At 37.7% G+C, this 16,376-nt stretch overlaps 1 protein-coding gene across 2 annotated transcripts in view; it reads right to left on the bottom strand.

Annotated features, from left to right (window-relative positions):
- Positions 1-9,604: 9,604 nt before the first annotated feature.
- GRID2 (glutamate ionotropic receptor delta type subunit 2) overlaps positions 9,605-16,376 on the bottom strand; it is a 1,434,457-nt gene continuing 1,427,685 nt past the window's right edge. For both annotated transcript variants that reach the window (XM_019829242.2, XM_045056096.1), the window contains exons 15-16: positions 14,751-14,991; positions 9,605-12,115 (exon numbers count right to left, since the gene is read on the bottom strand). In XM_019829242.2, coding sequence (XP_019684801.1) covers positions 11,693-12,115; positions 14,751-14,991 — 664 coding nt within the window. In that variant the 3' untranslated portion in view covers positions 9,605-11,692. The remainder of the gene's footprint in view (positions 12,116-14,750; positions 14,992-16,376) is intronic.

The raw sequence follows: 16,376 nt of genomic DNA on the forward strand, positions 1-16,376 counted from the left end.
CATGTTTATGTGTTCTGCAATGCCTAGCATCTTGGCGTATATATGTATACCCTCAAAATATAGTTGTTAAATGCGTCAACCAACTGGTTCTTCTGCCTTATCTTCTATCTGTCTCCATAAGACCTTCTATGCCAAGCCAAATAGCCTTATTCCTGTTCCAAAACATGTCAATTATATTTTACCATTTCCTCTTTGCACATAGCTTTTATAGTCCACATTCATATTTCTAATGGTCAAAATCCTACCCCCTTGGCTCCAATATTGCTTTCTGTGAAGGCTGCCAGAAGAGATTCTTGACTAAGGTGCTTGGCCATTTGTTAGCGGACCCTAGAATGTTATGGGGAAAAAAAATTGTGGAGTGACCTGACTTGAGAAGTAATTTAGTAAGATTACCTGGTAAGCTGTTTAGGAGGGATGTGAGCTAGAAAAGAGTGAAGCCCGTAATGTTTTCCCACAGAGGCTAACATGTGCTTAAACTTGTCCAGTAGCAGTAAGGCTGGAAAATGGGGGTCAGGTAGTAGAGCATTATGTAAGGTGACTCAGTAGGGCTTTGTTTTTCTAATGTTTCCACTAGCGGGGTGCTAAGAAAGAGGAGAAGAAGACAGAGAGGTCGCTGACATCATTAGCAGAGGTAAAGAACACAGGAGGGTTGGCAGGTTTGCCAGCAAACTGCTGGTCTTTGTGCAGTGTTTGCTGCAGAAGGTAATCTGGCAGGGTATCAGAATCTGTTTATGTTTTCTAAGCTACTATGATGCATGCATCATTTATATTCATCTTTTATGAATATTTTATTTACTACTTGTAGTTTCTGCGTCAAAAATATACGCAGCTAGTGAGTACCAGTTGGTTTTTGTGGCTCCCAATAGTGTTCAAAGCCTCTTGCAGCAGTGAAGGGCTCTAAAAGGGCCTTTCACTCCCATCTCTCTTTGATGCCAGGAGCAGCCTGTGGTGGTAGAAAGGGCATGAGTTTCTGAGTTAGACAGATGTGGGTTTGAATTCTGTTTTGGTCACTTACTATTTTTTTTTTAAGTTTATTTATTTACTTTTGGGAGAGAGAGAGAGAGAGAGGGAGAGAGAGAGAGAGAGAGCACAGGCAGGGGAGGGGCAGAGAAAGGGAGACACAGAATGTGAAGCAGGTTTCAGCACTGACAGCTCAGAGCCTGACAACGGGCTCAAACTAACCATGAGATCATGACCCGAGCTGAAGCTGGTACACTTAACCTACTGAGCTACCCAGGTGCCTCAGTCCCTATTTGTATGACCTTGGCCAAATGACTTAACTTTCTGGAGACTTCCGTTCTGTTCTGTTTTCAAACTGTTCAATTAGTATCAGTAATAGCAAATTTATAGAAATATTATGAGAATCAAGTGAAATATATAGACAGTACCTAGCACTGCCCCTGGCATATGGTCAGCGTGCCCTCCTTCTGCATGGTTGCTATATTTAGGAGAACATAAATACTGGCTTGCAAAGGACAAGAATTGAGGCAGAAATTGGCAACGTACATCTTCAGGTGAGAATGGGTTGAAGTCTCTACACCTGAAATAATTGTAGCTGAGGATATATACCATGTGGTTTATTAAATGTAATTCAGAAACATGTGACTCCGCAAATTATCTTGGAATTCTTATACTGTGTAGATACTCAATACAATGTGTGTGTACAATTTGGGAGCTCTCTCTTTTATAGGGAAAGAAAGATTAGTTTTGTGTTTGTGAATGTGTGACTCATGGTTTGTATTTTAAAAGTGAGATTCTGGGGCAAGAATAAGTTGCAAGGGATTATATTTTCAAGTAATTTGAAAAGCAAGTTTTATCAAAGTTATTCTAAATTCATAAAGGTACCTGCTGCCCATTTCTTGTTTTGTATTTGATATATGACACTTTTTCCTTAGAATTGGGAAATCATCTTTGACCTTTTAAAGGTGAGCCATTGTCATGACCTCAGTGTTGAGGGACAGTTAAAGCTGACAGACAACATCCATAACAAAATCCAAGTAGTCTTTTTGTTGGCCTGCTTGGTGAGAGCTTACCTCCTAAACTCTCAGAGGATAAGAGTGATGATGATGCGTCTTTCAGACCTACCTTTTTGTTCTCTTATAGTACTCTCAACTGTGGTTGAGTGGATGATTTCTGAACTCTCAAGATGATATAGACTCAGAACTAAAAGCACACAGCAATTACAGGAACCAAACACATCAGTTCCACAGGTATTTGATTTCACTTATAGTTCCAAGTATACTGGCTTTCACATACCAGGTGTTTGTAATGATTGGGCTAATTTTAGTTTATTCCTTTTGTAAGACAAGTCCATATTTAAAATATTTTTTTTGGATTTCTATTCAGTTGTCTTCTGCTCCATGGTCATTTTAGCAAACATAATACAAGGGGGGCTTCGCTTTAGTTTATTCTCTCCTTTAAGGACATTGGAGATATTGGATGTATTTCAATCCCCAGTTGTGCGATTTGGATCCCTACCGCAGTATCACAGGAGAGTCTGGTCATTTCTGAGTATGTATTGTGTGGGAAACATGATAAACTGCATGTGAGAAAAAGGCATGAGGCTCGTTCTGTAGCATTTTAAAGAACTAGTAGGGAGCAACTTTCAGCACAATACAAAGACCAACTGTAAGGAAGAATAATCGGGCAGTCAATTAAAATTGTTGAATGCTCTAACGGACTGTCTCAGAAAATGTCCAAGTTGAGGTTGTGGTCATCTGTAAGAACCTGTTACTTGGAGGGTAAGGGAAATTGTTACTAGAAGTGAGATATATGAAGACAAAAGTGCTCTAACTGAAGCCCAGTGAGCCTCACCTCCTCTGGACAGCATTTGCATAAATCCCGAGGAAAACCCTTTGGAATCTAGGGAGCATAGTTTCAAGGTCAAGGACTCTAGATAACCCCTCCCTCATCTGTTAAGAATCCCTCACTTAGACTCCTCATGAAGGGAAATAAACAATTCTCAATTCTGTACTCTCTTTTTCTTAACCCTCTCTTCTTCTTAACCCTTTATTTTTAAGAAAAAATAAAGAATAAAACAAAATATCTTCTGACTTTAGAATGTTTTGGTTAAATTATATCTATCTTTCTAGCATCTGAATTTGAAAAAACAGTCATACTTGGTTTATTTTTCTGTTTCACAGTCTATAGTCAGTTAATCTTCAGGTTCTCTTGATTCTCCCTTCAAATACATCTACCATCGGTATCATTTTTTTCTTTTTTGGGCTATCACAGAAGTTCAGCTCCTGCCTGAATTATTGCACAAGCCTTTTAATTGTCTTCTTTTCCACTCCATTCTATGAATTACTACCAGCTTGAGCTTTTTGAACAACCCTTTTAAGATTATATTTAAGATTATGTCTCCATACATTCCATGGTTGTGAGCCTCTGTGAACACCAGTCCAGCTTCAATCTCTCTCTGATGGTTCAAGGGCTGAAATCCAAATGGAGGCATGGCCAGCAACTGGCACCCCATTCCACTCTCTCATAGCATTCAAAATGGTGGTAAATATTTTTAGGCCCATGGGAGGGTGGAAAAGTGGCAGCCCTTCTGATCCCGAGTTTGATTACCATCTGGCTTTATAATCAATCTGCTGGATCTAGTGAAAGGCATTCTGCTTTGCTCAAACCACTCCAATGATTTCTGGTTTCTTACAGTGCCCTGTAAAACCTTATCAGTTGGATCCCTGTGTTACCCTCCTGAGCCCTCTCTCTCTCACCCCTAATTTTGATCCAGCCATATTGATATTCCTCTTCTTCAAACATGTTCATGTTCTTCAAACATGCCCAGCACCCTCCTGCCTGAGAGCCCTCGTACTAGTGGTTTTCAAAGTCTGGAGTATTCTTTCTCCAGACAGCAACATGGCTAACTCCCTCCCTCTCTTTAAGGCTTCATTCAAATGTCAACTCATCCCGTGAGATGTCTCATGGCCATCTTATTTAAAATAGCAAATGCCCACTCTCACTTTAGCCTTCCCACTCCTTCATTTTGTCTTTCTCTACAATAATTATTTAATAGATTATATGCCTCACTTATTTATCCTGTTTATTGTTTGTCCTCCAAGTGATTGCAAACTCCATGAGGGCAGGGAGTCTTGTCTGCTGGTGTGTTTCCAGCACCTAGAATGGTGTGTTGCAGTAGCAGGACCTGGGTGAACGAACGTATGTTGAATACAAGAATGAAGGAAGGAATGAATGAACAGGATATAGTGCAGTCTCTTGAGCCCAGACTACAGGCTTTGCACAGGCTCACTTGAGCTTTACTACCTGCTACTTCCTGACACGCAGTCCATATTCCAGACATCGTGGGCTACTGCTCCTCTCAACACTCTTACCCATCCTTGTGCCTTTGGTTGCACTGTACCCTCCACTTGGAAGCCCTTTTGCATTCCCCTGACCTTTCCATATTCTCTGTGATTAGGCTAAATTTCCACTTACCCTGGCAAACCATCCCATCCCACTCAGCATTCTTCTTCTCTTCTTGTAGAATATTTTCTCTACTGACTAACTTCACAATTAAATATATTCTGTATTGTGATATAATTTATATTCTTGTCTTCTGACATTATTTAAACTATGAATTTGTGTCTAACCCTTCAAATGTTTCTATTTTTTTCTCCAACTTTGGAAGCTTTTTGAGGAAAGGCCAGGTGTAAATGAATAGAACTGTTCATGGACAGAATTCCAGACCGGGGGCTCACCATGTCTCAAGGAAGATCAATATCTCAGCACCCTGGGACCACCGTTGGTTTGGGAGTGGACCTTGGCATGCCAGTTAGGAAATCTCTGTCCTAGGGTGCCTTGCTCATAGTAGGTGCTCGCAAAGTGTTAGTCAGTGGACCAGTTGATCTTGTGATTGTTTTGTTCTTAATAATCTCTGCAGCCTCAATGAAGTTTATGTATATATGTACTAATATTAGTTTTTTTTTTAAAAAAAGAGACACATAATCATTATTATAGAGTAAGAATTAAAAACTTCATTTTATGATGATGAGCAAGAATTAATTATAATATATTAATTGTTGGTGATTGAGCTATATTATAGGACTTAACATGTTAATTGGACACACCAAAAACTCTGGAGGTTACACACATGAGGAGTGATTGTATACACTTATTGCTCAGTTTACAGACAGTTTTACCATGACATTTCCATGGGGAAATCTGAGTAAGTGAACAATAAGTTTTAAATGGTTACTCATGCAGAAGTGAGGCTGGGAGTCCCCATTACATGTATATCTTGCTGCTCTGCTTAGTTATTTTTTATTTTTATTTTTAATATGTTCATTTGGTAAGAAGTACTGTACTATTTTTTTTTTCAACGTTTATTTATTTTTGGGACAGAGAGAGACAGAGCATGAACGGGGGAGGGGCAGAGAGAGAGGGAGACACAGAATCGGAAACAGGCTCCAGGCTCTGAGCCATCAGCCCAGAGCCCGACGCGGGGCTCGAACTCCCGGACCACGAGATCGTGACCTGGCTGAAGTCGGACGCTTAACCGACTGCGCCACCCAGGCGCCCCAAGAAGTACCGTACTATTAAAAAAGAATATATGTGAATGAGAGCTCTGTATTTGATATCTAATGTCAATTATGTCAACTCGATATACGACACAACTATAATCCATCTAGCAACTAATGCCCAAAGCTCTCCTTAACATCGCTTATGCAAGTACTTGAACATATTAGGTATTCAATAACTCTTTCTAGAATGATAAAGTCAAATTAGATGAGCTGGATATGTGATACTTCTATTTTCAACTTCATTTTAGTGTGTTTTCATTTCTCAAAACAAATCTTATAGCCAACTTTTATAAACAGATATTAATAAGGGGCTAGAATTCATTTGAAAGTCAACTTCAATATAATTTTGGAGAGGAATTAAATATTAACTGTAAGTATAAAGTAGACATAGGTACCCTTTGCTCCAGGAAGTGGCTCATCCTGAAAAGTTTTATATAACTTAAATTTTTGCAAGTTGGATCTTATTTATAATACATTAGAGGAACTAATTCTCAAAATCTCCCATCATGAATCTTTTGTGTAGTGAACAAGCAAGCTGTAGTTTGTCTTTTGTTTTTCAATAATGATGTCCCATTTTTAAAAATTAAAAATAGCCACAGATGTAGGCTAAAAATTCCTAAAAAGTTTTAGTAGCACCAATTTAAAAATGAGATATAACAATCTGAAAAATGAAAGTGTGCTTTCTACTCATATTTCAAATCTTTTGGCAAACTAAATATTTATTAAAAGCACTGTTTATGGAAAACCAAACTGATCATTTTCCACTTGTCTTTGTGCAAAAAAAAAATAAATAAAAGCACTGTTTTCCTTCCTTCTCTAGTTCTGATGTTGTATCATTTTTTGATTTTGTGACATATGTTTCTCCTTCTAAAGCAGCTGTTAGAAAAGCTCAATTAGTTTTTAATTAATGAGAATTAATGTCATCATGAAAATTGTGTGAATTTTCTCTCATCGCAGATAGTTTGAGCCTTTTGAAATATGCTACCAGATTTGCGGTGGGAACCTGTAGGGTTTCTCCAGAGGGAAACCAGACCCTCCTTCCTCACAAAGGCTAGACAGCCATGCCTACAGCATAAGGGAAGTCATGATGTGTCCAAATAGCACAACCAGTTTTTTTTTTCCTCCACTCTGAAGAAAGTCTAGGAAATGTGCAAAATTAGTCAAAAGGTGACACTTGGTCCTAAATTGGATGTAATAACAAGTCAAGGAAGAGCTTTAGATCAGGAAAAACATTTCTGAAATTTGAACAATTTTTGCTTTGTTACTAATATTATATGGAAACAAAACAAATGAGAACTACTGAAACAAGAGAAATTTGGAAAATTCAGGTGAGAAAACAAGAGTGCTGCTCCTACAGTCTGTTTCTATCCTCATGGTCAGGTGAATCATTACGTGGTGTAATTGTTCTCTGCCTCCTTGGAGCTCTACAAATGGGGCAAAACCTGAAGTTTCTACTCTTCTGGAAGTGTAAGTTGGAGGCTGTTGTCATGGTTGGACATCCTGCAAAACCTTACGTATTCATCGGTTCATAGGTCACACTGTATCCGGTGTCTTAGATGACAGGAAGGGTGGCTAGGGATCTTAGTTGCAGTATAAATGTAAGTTTATAGAAGTTGAGAAGTAGCCTGGATAGGACTCACTGTGTAATCCCTTTGAAGCACACTTAAACACTTAAAAGCTCTATGCAGGGATAGAAAATGAGTTTTGTGGTCTGTATCATTCTGACATGGACACCAGAGGGTAGGAGTCAGTCTCTGGATGGCATGCGGGTGGGAGACAATTTAATAGTTTGCCTGTAGCTTATGGCAATTTTCACATTTCTGGAAATTTGGCTTCATAGTCTGGCCTCTTGGGTCTTCTTTGTGGAGATGATCTGAATCTAAGAAGATAGATGCTATTAGCCTATGAGAACTACCAGGATGGATTGCCCCAGTCAATTGGAATGGTCAAAGTCCAAAGAGGACTGTACTGGCTTGGGGTGACTCATTCTGCCACCTGAGAAAGTCTGTATCTTGCATGTTGATGTGGGACAAGGAAAGGAGCTGGGCGGTAGAACACAACCAGACCCATTTTAAGACATATATATTCATGTGAGCCATGTGCAATTGCTTAGCACGGTGCCTTTCACATAACAGGTTTTCAGCAAACACCAATAGTATTGAATGAAATCTATCAAATATAAGAAAATTTATTTCTAATTTTTCAATGGCAGGTAAGTGGTTTCCACCCAAGGGATCTCATACAGTCCTTCATGAGAGGGCATTTACTAAAATTTGTTGAAATGGTAACTCTGGTCATACTTGCTAGCCATTTATTAACATCTGGTCACAAAGACTGGAAACAGGATTTGTTTTTAGAAATAAAAACTTCTAGAAGGAAGTCAATTTTTAGTGAGGCCATTGTATTTTATCAATTATCATGAGATGTGTGCATAAGGATACCACGTACGTTTACCTGTACAAAAGTTCTTAGCTCTGCCTTATTTACTATACTCATAATCCAGAATGTGTTTTTCCACTCCAAATGTCTGATTATAAAGTAGTAATAATTTGTTATCCAATTTTGTGGCTTGTAAGGTATTATGTAGGGTAAATGGATCTTCTCATCTTTTTTTTTTTCTTTTTAATTGATGAAGCAAAGTACCATTCAGCAAAGTCTATTTTTAAAAGTATTTATTCAGTTGACAACCAATCCCAAATTAAAAGAGATGAAAAATAACATAATTAAGAAAACAACAAATTGCCTGTAGCTTGATATGTATGAGAGAAGAAAGGAGGTCTTACAATTTTCTAATGTTTCATTGACCCAAAACCTGTGTATAAATTCTGAGGTGGGTGAAAGTGACAACCGGTTCTTTTAATGATTCACCAAAGGAAAAAAAAAATCAACATCTGAGAAGAATAAAATTATGTGGATATAAGGTATTCGTGTTGTTTTGAAATAGCAAGGTTGTTGTAAGTGGTGCGAACCAAGCAAACAATGGGGTAAATGAAGTACCACTGGACAGAAGCTGGGTCTGGCATGAATTCAGCCTCAAGCTATGACCTTGGGGAAGTAGCCTGAGGTGTTCACTTTCCCATCTGTAAAAGGAGCAGTGATTCAGGTGTTCTAAGTGGCCCCAGGCAGGAGGGAAAGTTCCTAGAGATTTGCATCCTAGGCTTGGGCAGAGGACTCCTTGGAGGCATTGTCTCTGAGCCATCCCTGAACTTACAACCCATGATGACCTGTGGCTATGACCGAAGCATGGCAGAGTTAAATAATAAGACCCAATATTAAGCCTTAGATTTGTCAAACCTTCGGGCAAGTCACAGCTTCTCAGCATCTTATATTGCAAAACCAGAGAGTCTAGCTCTGTATAGTTCCTCATAATCCCAACATCAAAAAAATCACTTTTAATAGAAATTTAGAGCAGCAAAGATTTTGGTCTAATTAGATATGTTTTCAGATATATATTCATTGAGTTAAATGCTAGACAAAAATATTGTTGTTCAAATGAGGAAAATAACACTGTATTAGAAATAATCTTGGAGTCAATTTTCAAATTAATAGATTCAGCACGATGAATATTTCCCTAACAGCAAGGCAATTATTAATAAATAAATTCTAAGGTTAATAATTACCCTGTCTTTTCTTTCTCTCTCTCTCTCTCTTTCTTTTTCCTTCTTTTTCTCTATTTTCTCTTTCTTTCTTTCTTTCTTTCTTCTTCTTTTTCTTTCTTTCTTTCCTTTCATGTGACAAACCATCGTCCTGCTAGTATTATAATGGTTACATTGTTTACATGGCCCAGGATAAATCTCTCCCCAAAAAGTGCTCACAGAGACATCACAAATAGAAATATATGTGAAGAAAAACAAATATACTGTCTGTTCAAATTGTCTCAAATAGCAGAAAGGCAGTCCTTTATCAGTTTAGGGCATCACATACTGTTGTTTCTAGAGAGCCATTCATTTTGGCATAGTACTGGTAGTAAAGCTTAACGTGTTTTATGCTTGAATTAACTCAAGATAAGTGTTTAGAAAACTTCAGGTTGATCTGTGAGAGAGTAGGCATTTTCTAATCTTACAGTTAAGACTTCAATGGTATGAGAGCAAGTTTAGAAAACGTTTTTATTAGACAAATTATTTAGACAAATTATACACAGAAAGCTCTGCCACTCATAACTGAGGCCTCCAAAAAGTGTCTTGTGTATTTGTATAATAGGCAATACATCAAAATAGGCCTATTTTAAATATTGTACATGGTTAACAGTTTGTCGATAGCTAAAAATCACTGCAACATCTGGTATGCCCCTATATAGCTTGTTGTAAAGTATCGTTTTGTTTTGTTTTGTTTTCAAATCAGAGTTGGGAATGAGATCATGAACGTTACAAGGGAAAACAAGTTGTGCATGCACTTAGGTACTTGTCACCCTGGAAACAAAATGGTTTTTGCATGATAAGAAATTTTTCTGCCTTACACAGTAGACAATATTTGAAGATTTAGTACAAAAACAGTGACAGTACAAGATGCTCCCCAGAACAGAATTAGCATCAAAATATAATATACCTTAAGAATATACCTTTTAATTTCTCCTAAAGCAAATCACATAGGTTGATTCTTATATCAATCCTAGCTACGGAATGAATTAGATTAAAATAAGTGTATGGCTGCGTAAAAACACAGGATAAGTTCTTGCTTCCTACTTACCACATTTTAATGTAAGGATTACAAACAAAGTTCATTCTATAGTTCTAACAGGTAAGAATGCTACTTTAAAAGGGTTGTGCACAAAGAGGCACTGTTTTTGCTGTCATCCTTCTATACACTTGGCACTAATGTAAAAAATACATAACTCCTCCAAATAGAACTGAATAAAAAGGGGGGTTAAGTCGAGAGCCCGGTATGGTCATTATATTTTCTTCTTTAGGATAATGTAGAACAGTAATTAAGGCCACATCAATATTTCTTAAGGGCTCCCACCTCTCCCCAACTACAGTTGTATTGATTGGCTTTCTGCTTTGGAAGAGGATTTATTAACCTTCGATGATCTACGTTTAAACTCTTATAGAGCTCTATGTGCTGCTGTGGACGTGGTCCAGCTAATAGCATTTTCCATTGAGATAATTAATTAAAAGTAAAATTATCAAGGTTAGCTTTATACACTGCTGAATAACAAATGCAAAACCTATTCAAATGAGTTACATCTAGGAACAAATAGTAAATCGCCCTGGATGTTTTAATAACAAAAGTATAAAATATTCTCTGTTGGCAAACAATGCGAGTCAGAATAACATTAAAGCAACCTGCCTTTTCTAACTGAAAAGACCCCCTGCACTATACATAGTTCCTGTATACAATACTGTTTTTTTTCAAACTAAAGCTTTATTAAATGAATTGCAATAGCAATGGCCGCCCTTTAATATATATACACATTATATAGGTGCATATATATGTATATATATATGAGATACTAATTTATTTAACACAATAGAGGCTTCTGCCATATGATAAAGTGTACTGTACATAAGAAAAAACTTGTAATACTGTACAATCACATAAAGGTCATATGCACTGTTGCAGTGCGAGAGTAGTTTTAACTGTAGTCTTGACTGGCATATTAATGGCTTTTTTTGTAATCCTACAAAATTGCATTCTCATATTATGTGGCCTGAATGGTCTTTAAGTTATTTTATAAACACTGCAGGGGTTGCCTTTGGTCCACAGTTAAAGGACACTCAACAGCAGTGGAGCCTTGTATGGATGCAGCAGAAGAATGTAAAAAGACTGAAGTTATTGCAATTATATTTTTAAAAATAGAGAAATGTTACGTAAGAGGCCTTTATGTGAAATTAATCCTGCATATGCTTTTAGTATACTCAGTGCACATTTCCTATACTTGAAGTACAGTATATGAAAAGCGGACTAATAGGATCCTAGTATACTATATTCTGGGGGAACAAGTTGAGTAATGAAAAAAAGTGGAGGGAAATGTACAGAAAGAGAGGACAAAGGAGAAAGAAATAGAAGAGAGAGAAGAGGGAGAAGGTGGCGAGAAAGAACTATAATTGTTACTAATAATCCTGATTTTTCTCAAAAAATAATGTTACATCCATGTTAGTCCCACAATATTACAGTCGCTCCTTGCAAAGGGAGTCCTACAAAAGAAACAGTGAAGAGATTCTGTTTGATGCTCATATGGAGGTGCCTCGGTCTGGATCATTACCCAGATTGAGCCCCAGGGTAGGAGTTGGTTGATAAGGAATAGATGACATTGTTTTTATAGGACTCCTGAAAAAGCCCCCGTTAGGTGCCCTGTGCCTAAAAGGGCCAGTTCGGTGCTCAGGCACGTTGCCAAAAGCGAAACCAGAGGCAGCTTTAGCTGATAGTGTGCGGCTAAGAGTCTGGATCTGCTCTGGGATAAAGGTTGTTGTGGTAATATGAGTGTTCCTGAAATCACTGATTTGCTCCAGTGCTTGTCGTGTTGGCAAAGTGTCAATGTCCAGAGGGGTCAAGTCAATTGACGAGGTGGAAAACTGTTTATGGGGGCTGTCGTCATCTGTGCACAAGCTATTTACACGTCTATGGAGGTGCTCCAGGTCAATTTCCTTGTCATCCTGGAGATGAAGAAAAAGAAGATAAGGTTCTCATCAGTACTAGCTTCCATGGTTAAAAAAAAAAAAAAAAAAAAAAGTTCAGCAAACATGATATGTAATTAACTGAACTTCGGGGTTTATTCATTTAACATATATCTATTGAGCACCTAATATGAGCCAGGCATTGTGCTAAATTCTGGGGGTACAAATATGACTCTGAGATAAGGTTACCTATCATAAATCTTTTTCTTTCATTGGAAGTTCTATAAATGTCACATGCAACTACAAAACTATGGGAACAGTAGATGGGTGATTGCATTCTATAAGATCAGGGACAGACCCAGGCAAAATACAAGTAAGAAGTATGGTTTTCACAACTCACTTCCCCACCACACCTCTTCTTTCCACATGCTTCCTCCTTTTTCAGGGTGTCTTATTTCAAGCTGGATTTTTGTTCTTTTCCACTATTCACTCCTAATCTTAACTTTCCTTTCTTGGAGCTAAGTGATACGATATGCTAGTTCAAACTAAAGTGTTAGTGACTGTTAACATGTTATTTCTCTTTAGGCCAGAGAGATGTGAGATTATTTAGAAAGAGCAACATTCAACACAAAAGAATCAATTTCTCGATTCATACCACGCTCAAGCTATCTAGCACCTGAATGAGGCAATATTGTGAGGTCAGTGAGACCTTTAGAGACATCTTCAAGTCATGAGGTGTGAATGACAGCTTTGGTTTTGGGCCAAGTTTTTGCTAAATGGCCTCTAGATCGAAGATGCTTTGAGCTAACCTAATGGAGTCTTAGTAAGAAGGTACTTAATAAGAAAAAGGAAGTAAAAATCTCATTATTTCTGATGTTGAAAGCAATTCATAAATCCTTTAGGATTTTCGCTAAAAGTGAGCATTAAAGCCCAATGTTTGAAAAATAAAACTGGCAAGAAAAAAAAAATTGTCTTTTATCAGTCATGTTTATAGCCAAGTTCAATAAATTAATTTCGTGAGGATTTAAAAATACCTATTAATCATAAGAAGAGAAAATATTTGTTCATAGATCTGGATTAGCTGTCATGAGTTAGAATGGAGTATGTATTTTTTTCATTGTGCTATTATAGTGCTCCTCAGTGAAAAATATTTTGATGTGCATCACTGTTTTTCCTTCTCCTTTCTCATTTCAAAATCCAATAAAAATATCTATTAATGCAATATTATCACTGAGACTTTAGAGAGTTGGAGATATAATTTTATGGTTCCCACAGCAACTATAATGTAGTCATCCATCAACAGATATAATAATGCAAAAATTTAATATTATATATAGTAATTCAAAATATAAGGAGCTTGGGGAGTCCTTAATTTCCAGATTTTTGAGAATATGAAATCTCAGCTATAATGTTGCATTAATGTGGTCTTTTGCATTGAATCAATGTCAATAGAGATACCAGAAGCTTATTCCGTAAAGAAAACACTACAATAAAACCTGATTAATTTTTAGTTCATATTCCACTAACTGAGAACGTCTGATCATTTGGATAGGTAGAAAGCTAAGTTTTATCTTTGGTAAGTCAAGCTTTTCCTTATAAATGGTGCTGATCAATTTTGCCTATAAAGTGGTAGAAAGGAATTCTCAGACTACTTTAGAAAAAATCGGTTTGAAAGAATACACTAACATGTAAACATTCATATGCAAATCGGAAGTCATTTTTATTTGTGCATTAAAGCAGATCTTCTCAGGATTCGCTCTAACCATCAATTAGTCAAAGTCTAGTTACAGAAAGTTTAAAAATGTCCTTTGAAACTATCCAGCAAATCAAACCATGCAGCGAACTCAGGTTATTTTTCATTTCAATTTGTGAAACTTTAGTGAATATAATTTCATTATTTAAAAATTTTTCACCTTTTACATCCAGTGGAAATATGATAAATTAATCAAGCAATTTATTTTAACTTCCTATTTTCTCTGATCATTTATAAATTCCATAATTTTTGATGTAAACAAGGCACATGCCACTTTCAAAGAGATACTGTGTATAACTCTGCAATTATTCTTTCAGATCTCTGAAAAAATTTTAATTTAATTTTATTAAAAATTTAATTCTAGGTGATCCACAAAATGGATTTATTAAGCTTAGAGCCATCAAAGAGCTAAAAACATATGATCATTTCTATAGGTCTATATACAGACAGAGGGAAGGAGTCACTGGTGGTGAAGAGACAAATTACGATTATTTTGCTGTGGCGCTGTATTTCTTACGCTGAATCTTAGAGACACAAGTAATTTACCTATAAGTTCCACAACCTATTGAGATAAAATGTTAAGCATCTTTGTGAACTGGCCAAGGGAATCACAACCTTTAAGAAAATCACTGAATTAAAGTCTATCTTGAGATTTGGCAGAATGTTAAAGCCTTTCATGGCACATGAAATTGTCAGTCTTTCAAACACTAAGCCTCCTTTTCATTTATCTGGGATGTCCTAAAACGGAAATTGGTATTGGCATCACCACTTTTTATATTTCATAAATTTATTTTCAATATTCAAAGAAAGAAGAAATAAGGACTGCCCCCAACCCAGTACCCTCTCCCTGGTGATTAACCCTGCCTGGAAAGACAACCTGCTTGTTGGCTCAACTTAGTGCTGAAGCTCTCAGTCAAGTACCTCTTTTGATGGGACCCGGGAGCCTTTCCTCTTGTTCCACCACGTCTCCAGCATAGCTATAAAGCAGGAGAGGACAATTCCAGCAGCCAGGATACAAAAAACTCCTGCAAAGCTCTTTATGTCCAGGGCGCCTCCTTTCTGCTTTGTGTCCACTGAGGAATACAGGTCACACTGGCCATTCTTTGGCCACCATTTGTGCTTCAGGATGTCCATGTCACCATTCTGCTGAAGCTCCAGGATCCTTGGGGTAAAGAGCACAGTCATGTGTTACTGCAGACATGGTTATTGCTTCGGTCCGCAACACATCCATTTATAACCCCACCTCTAAAGGATGGTGGTTGTCAAGGGGAAATGAATGTGTAGAATAGCCTGCAGAAGGAATGTCAGGACACTGAAAACGTTATTGCTTTGATTTTATAGACCGAGTTGGGCCACAGGCGTTCCTCTCTCCCCTCTCTCCCCTCCCTTCCTCTCCCCATCCTTCTTCTTCTTTTTTTGGTTTTATTCTATAAGTCTAAATATTCCCCTCCTGCTTTGTTGCAATGTGTTTTTACAATTACATTTCAGAGGCACTGTTTTTATGTGGTTTCAAGCTGCTGCAGTTCTGTGTCCCTTCCCTACATGCAGAATGACGCTTTGGATCTTAATGCTTTTATGAAGAACGTTTTGCTGCTTAGAGCAAGATGCTGGCATAATGTCGCCCGGCATATGCTACACACAAAGAAATTCAATTAAAAAGTCTTCTATTATTTAACACAGTGTGGGAGAAAGCCTTGGGACAAGTTTGAAGTTGATAAAATACATCATTTTTGGGTTTTCACACAACTGATGTAGTTTCCCTTTCAATGCCAAAGGGGAAAGTAATCTTACCTTGGAGAACAAGAAGAAAAGATGACCAGAGGCTTTTAGAAGTAGTTAAATTCAGATAAGAAATACCCTTCTTCGTCTTCTTTTCCCCCCCAGAATCTGGGGCTAGCTGCAAACACTGAGGCTTTTTTTCAAGTGTGATTTTCATAGAGGTTTTATTCTCATTTCCAAATACTCTTGCCTACCTCTGGCCTTTCTCCAACTGTGTCCCCTCTCACAGGGTGAGAACGGTCAGGGCCAAGGCCATGAGCTGGTCAAGCGTGTGTACCATCCTCGCGGTTGCTAGATTTCCCACCCAAACAGTTCAGAGTGCTTCTCCAGGAGCTGGGAAGGTTTGCCCCAATATTTCCTCCTGAGAGCGAATCTCATAGCCACAAGGGTATCATCGGTCTATAGAGTGGTGTTTAGAGAGTGTGGACTGAGTTTGGATGTACAAACTCAGGGTCATATACCTTTGTGTGGGTGATCCTTCACTGTGCAGGACAGAGCTGGAGGTGGAAGAGAGGGGGCCAGGGACCAACTCCCTGGGCCACTGGGTCAGTGTAGTATAACTAGCTAGCCACAAACTAGAAATTCAAACCTGGCCTCCTAAGGGCCATGGAGGTGTATTTATCAAGGTAAGAGGATTGAACATATTTTATCTAAGCGTTTTTAGCTCAATTTGTAATTTTTATATAGTTAGCCTTAGGATATGTGGACCTAAATAGTACTGTTGCCTTGGGTCTTGGTCATTTGGGGAAAGACATCTTAAAACTTTAA

The sequence above is a fragment of the Felis catus genome, chromosome B1 (assembly GCF_018350175.1).
Source record: "Felis catus isolate Fca126 chromosome B1, F.catus_Fca126_mat1.0, whole genome shotgun sequence".
NCBI lineage: Eukaryota > Metazoa > Chordata > Mammalia > Carnivora > Felidae > Felis > Felis catus.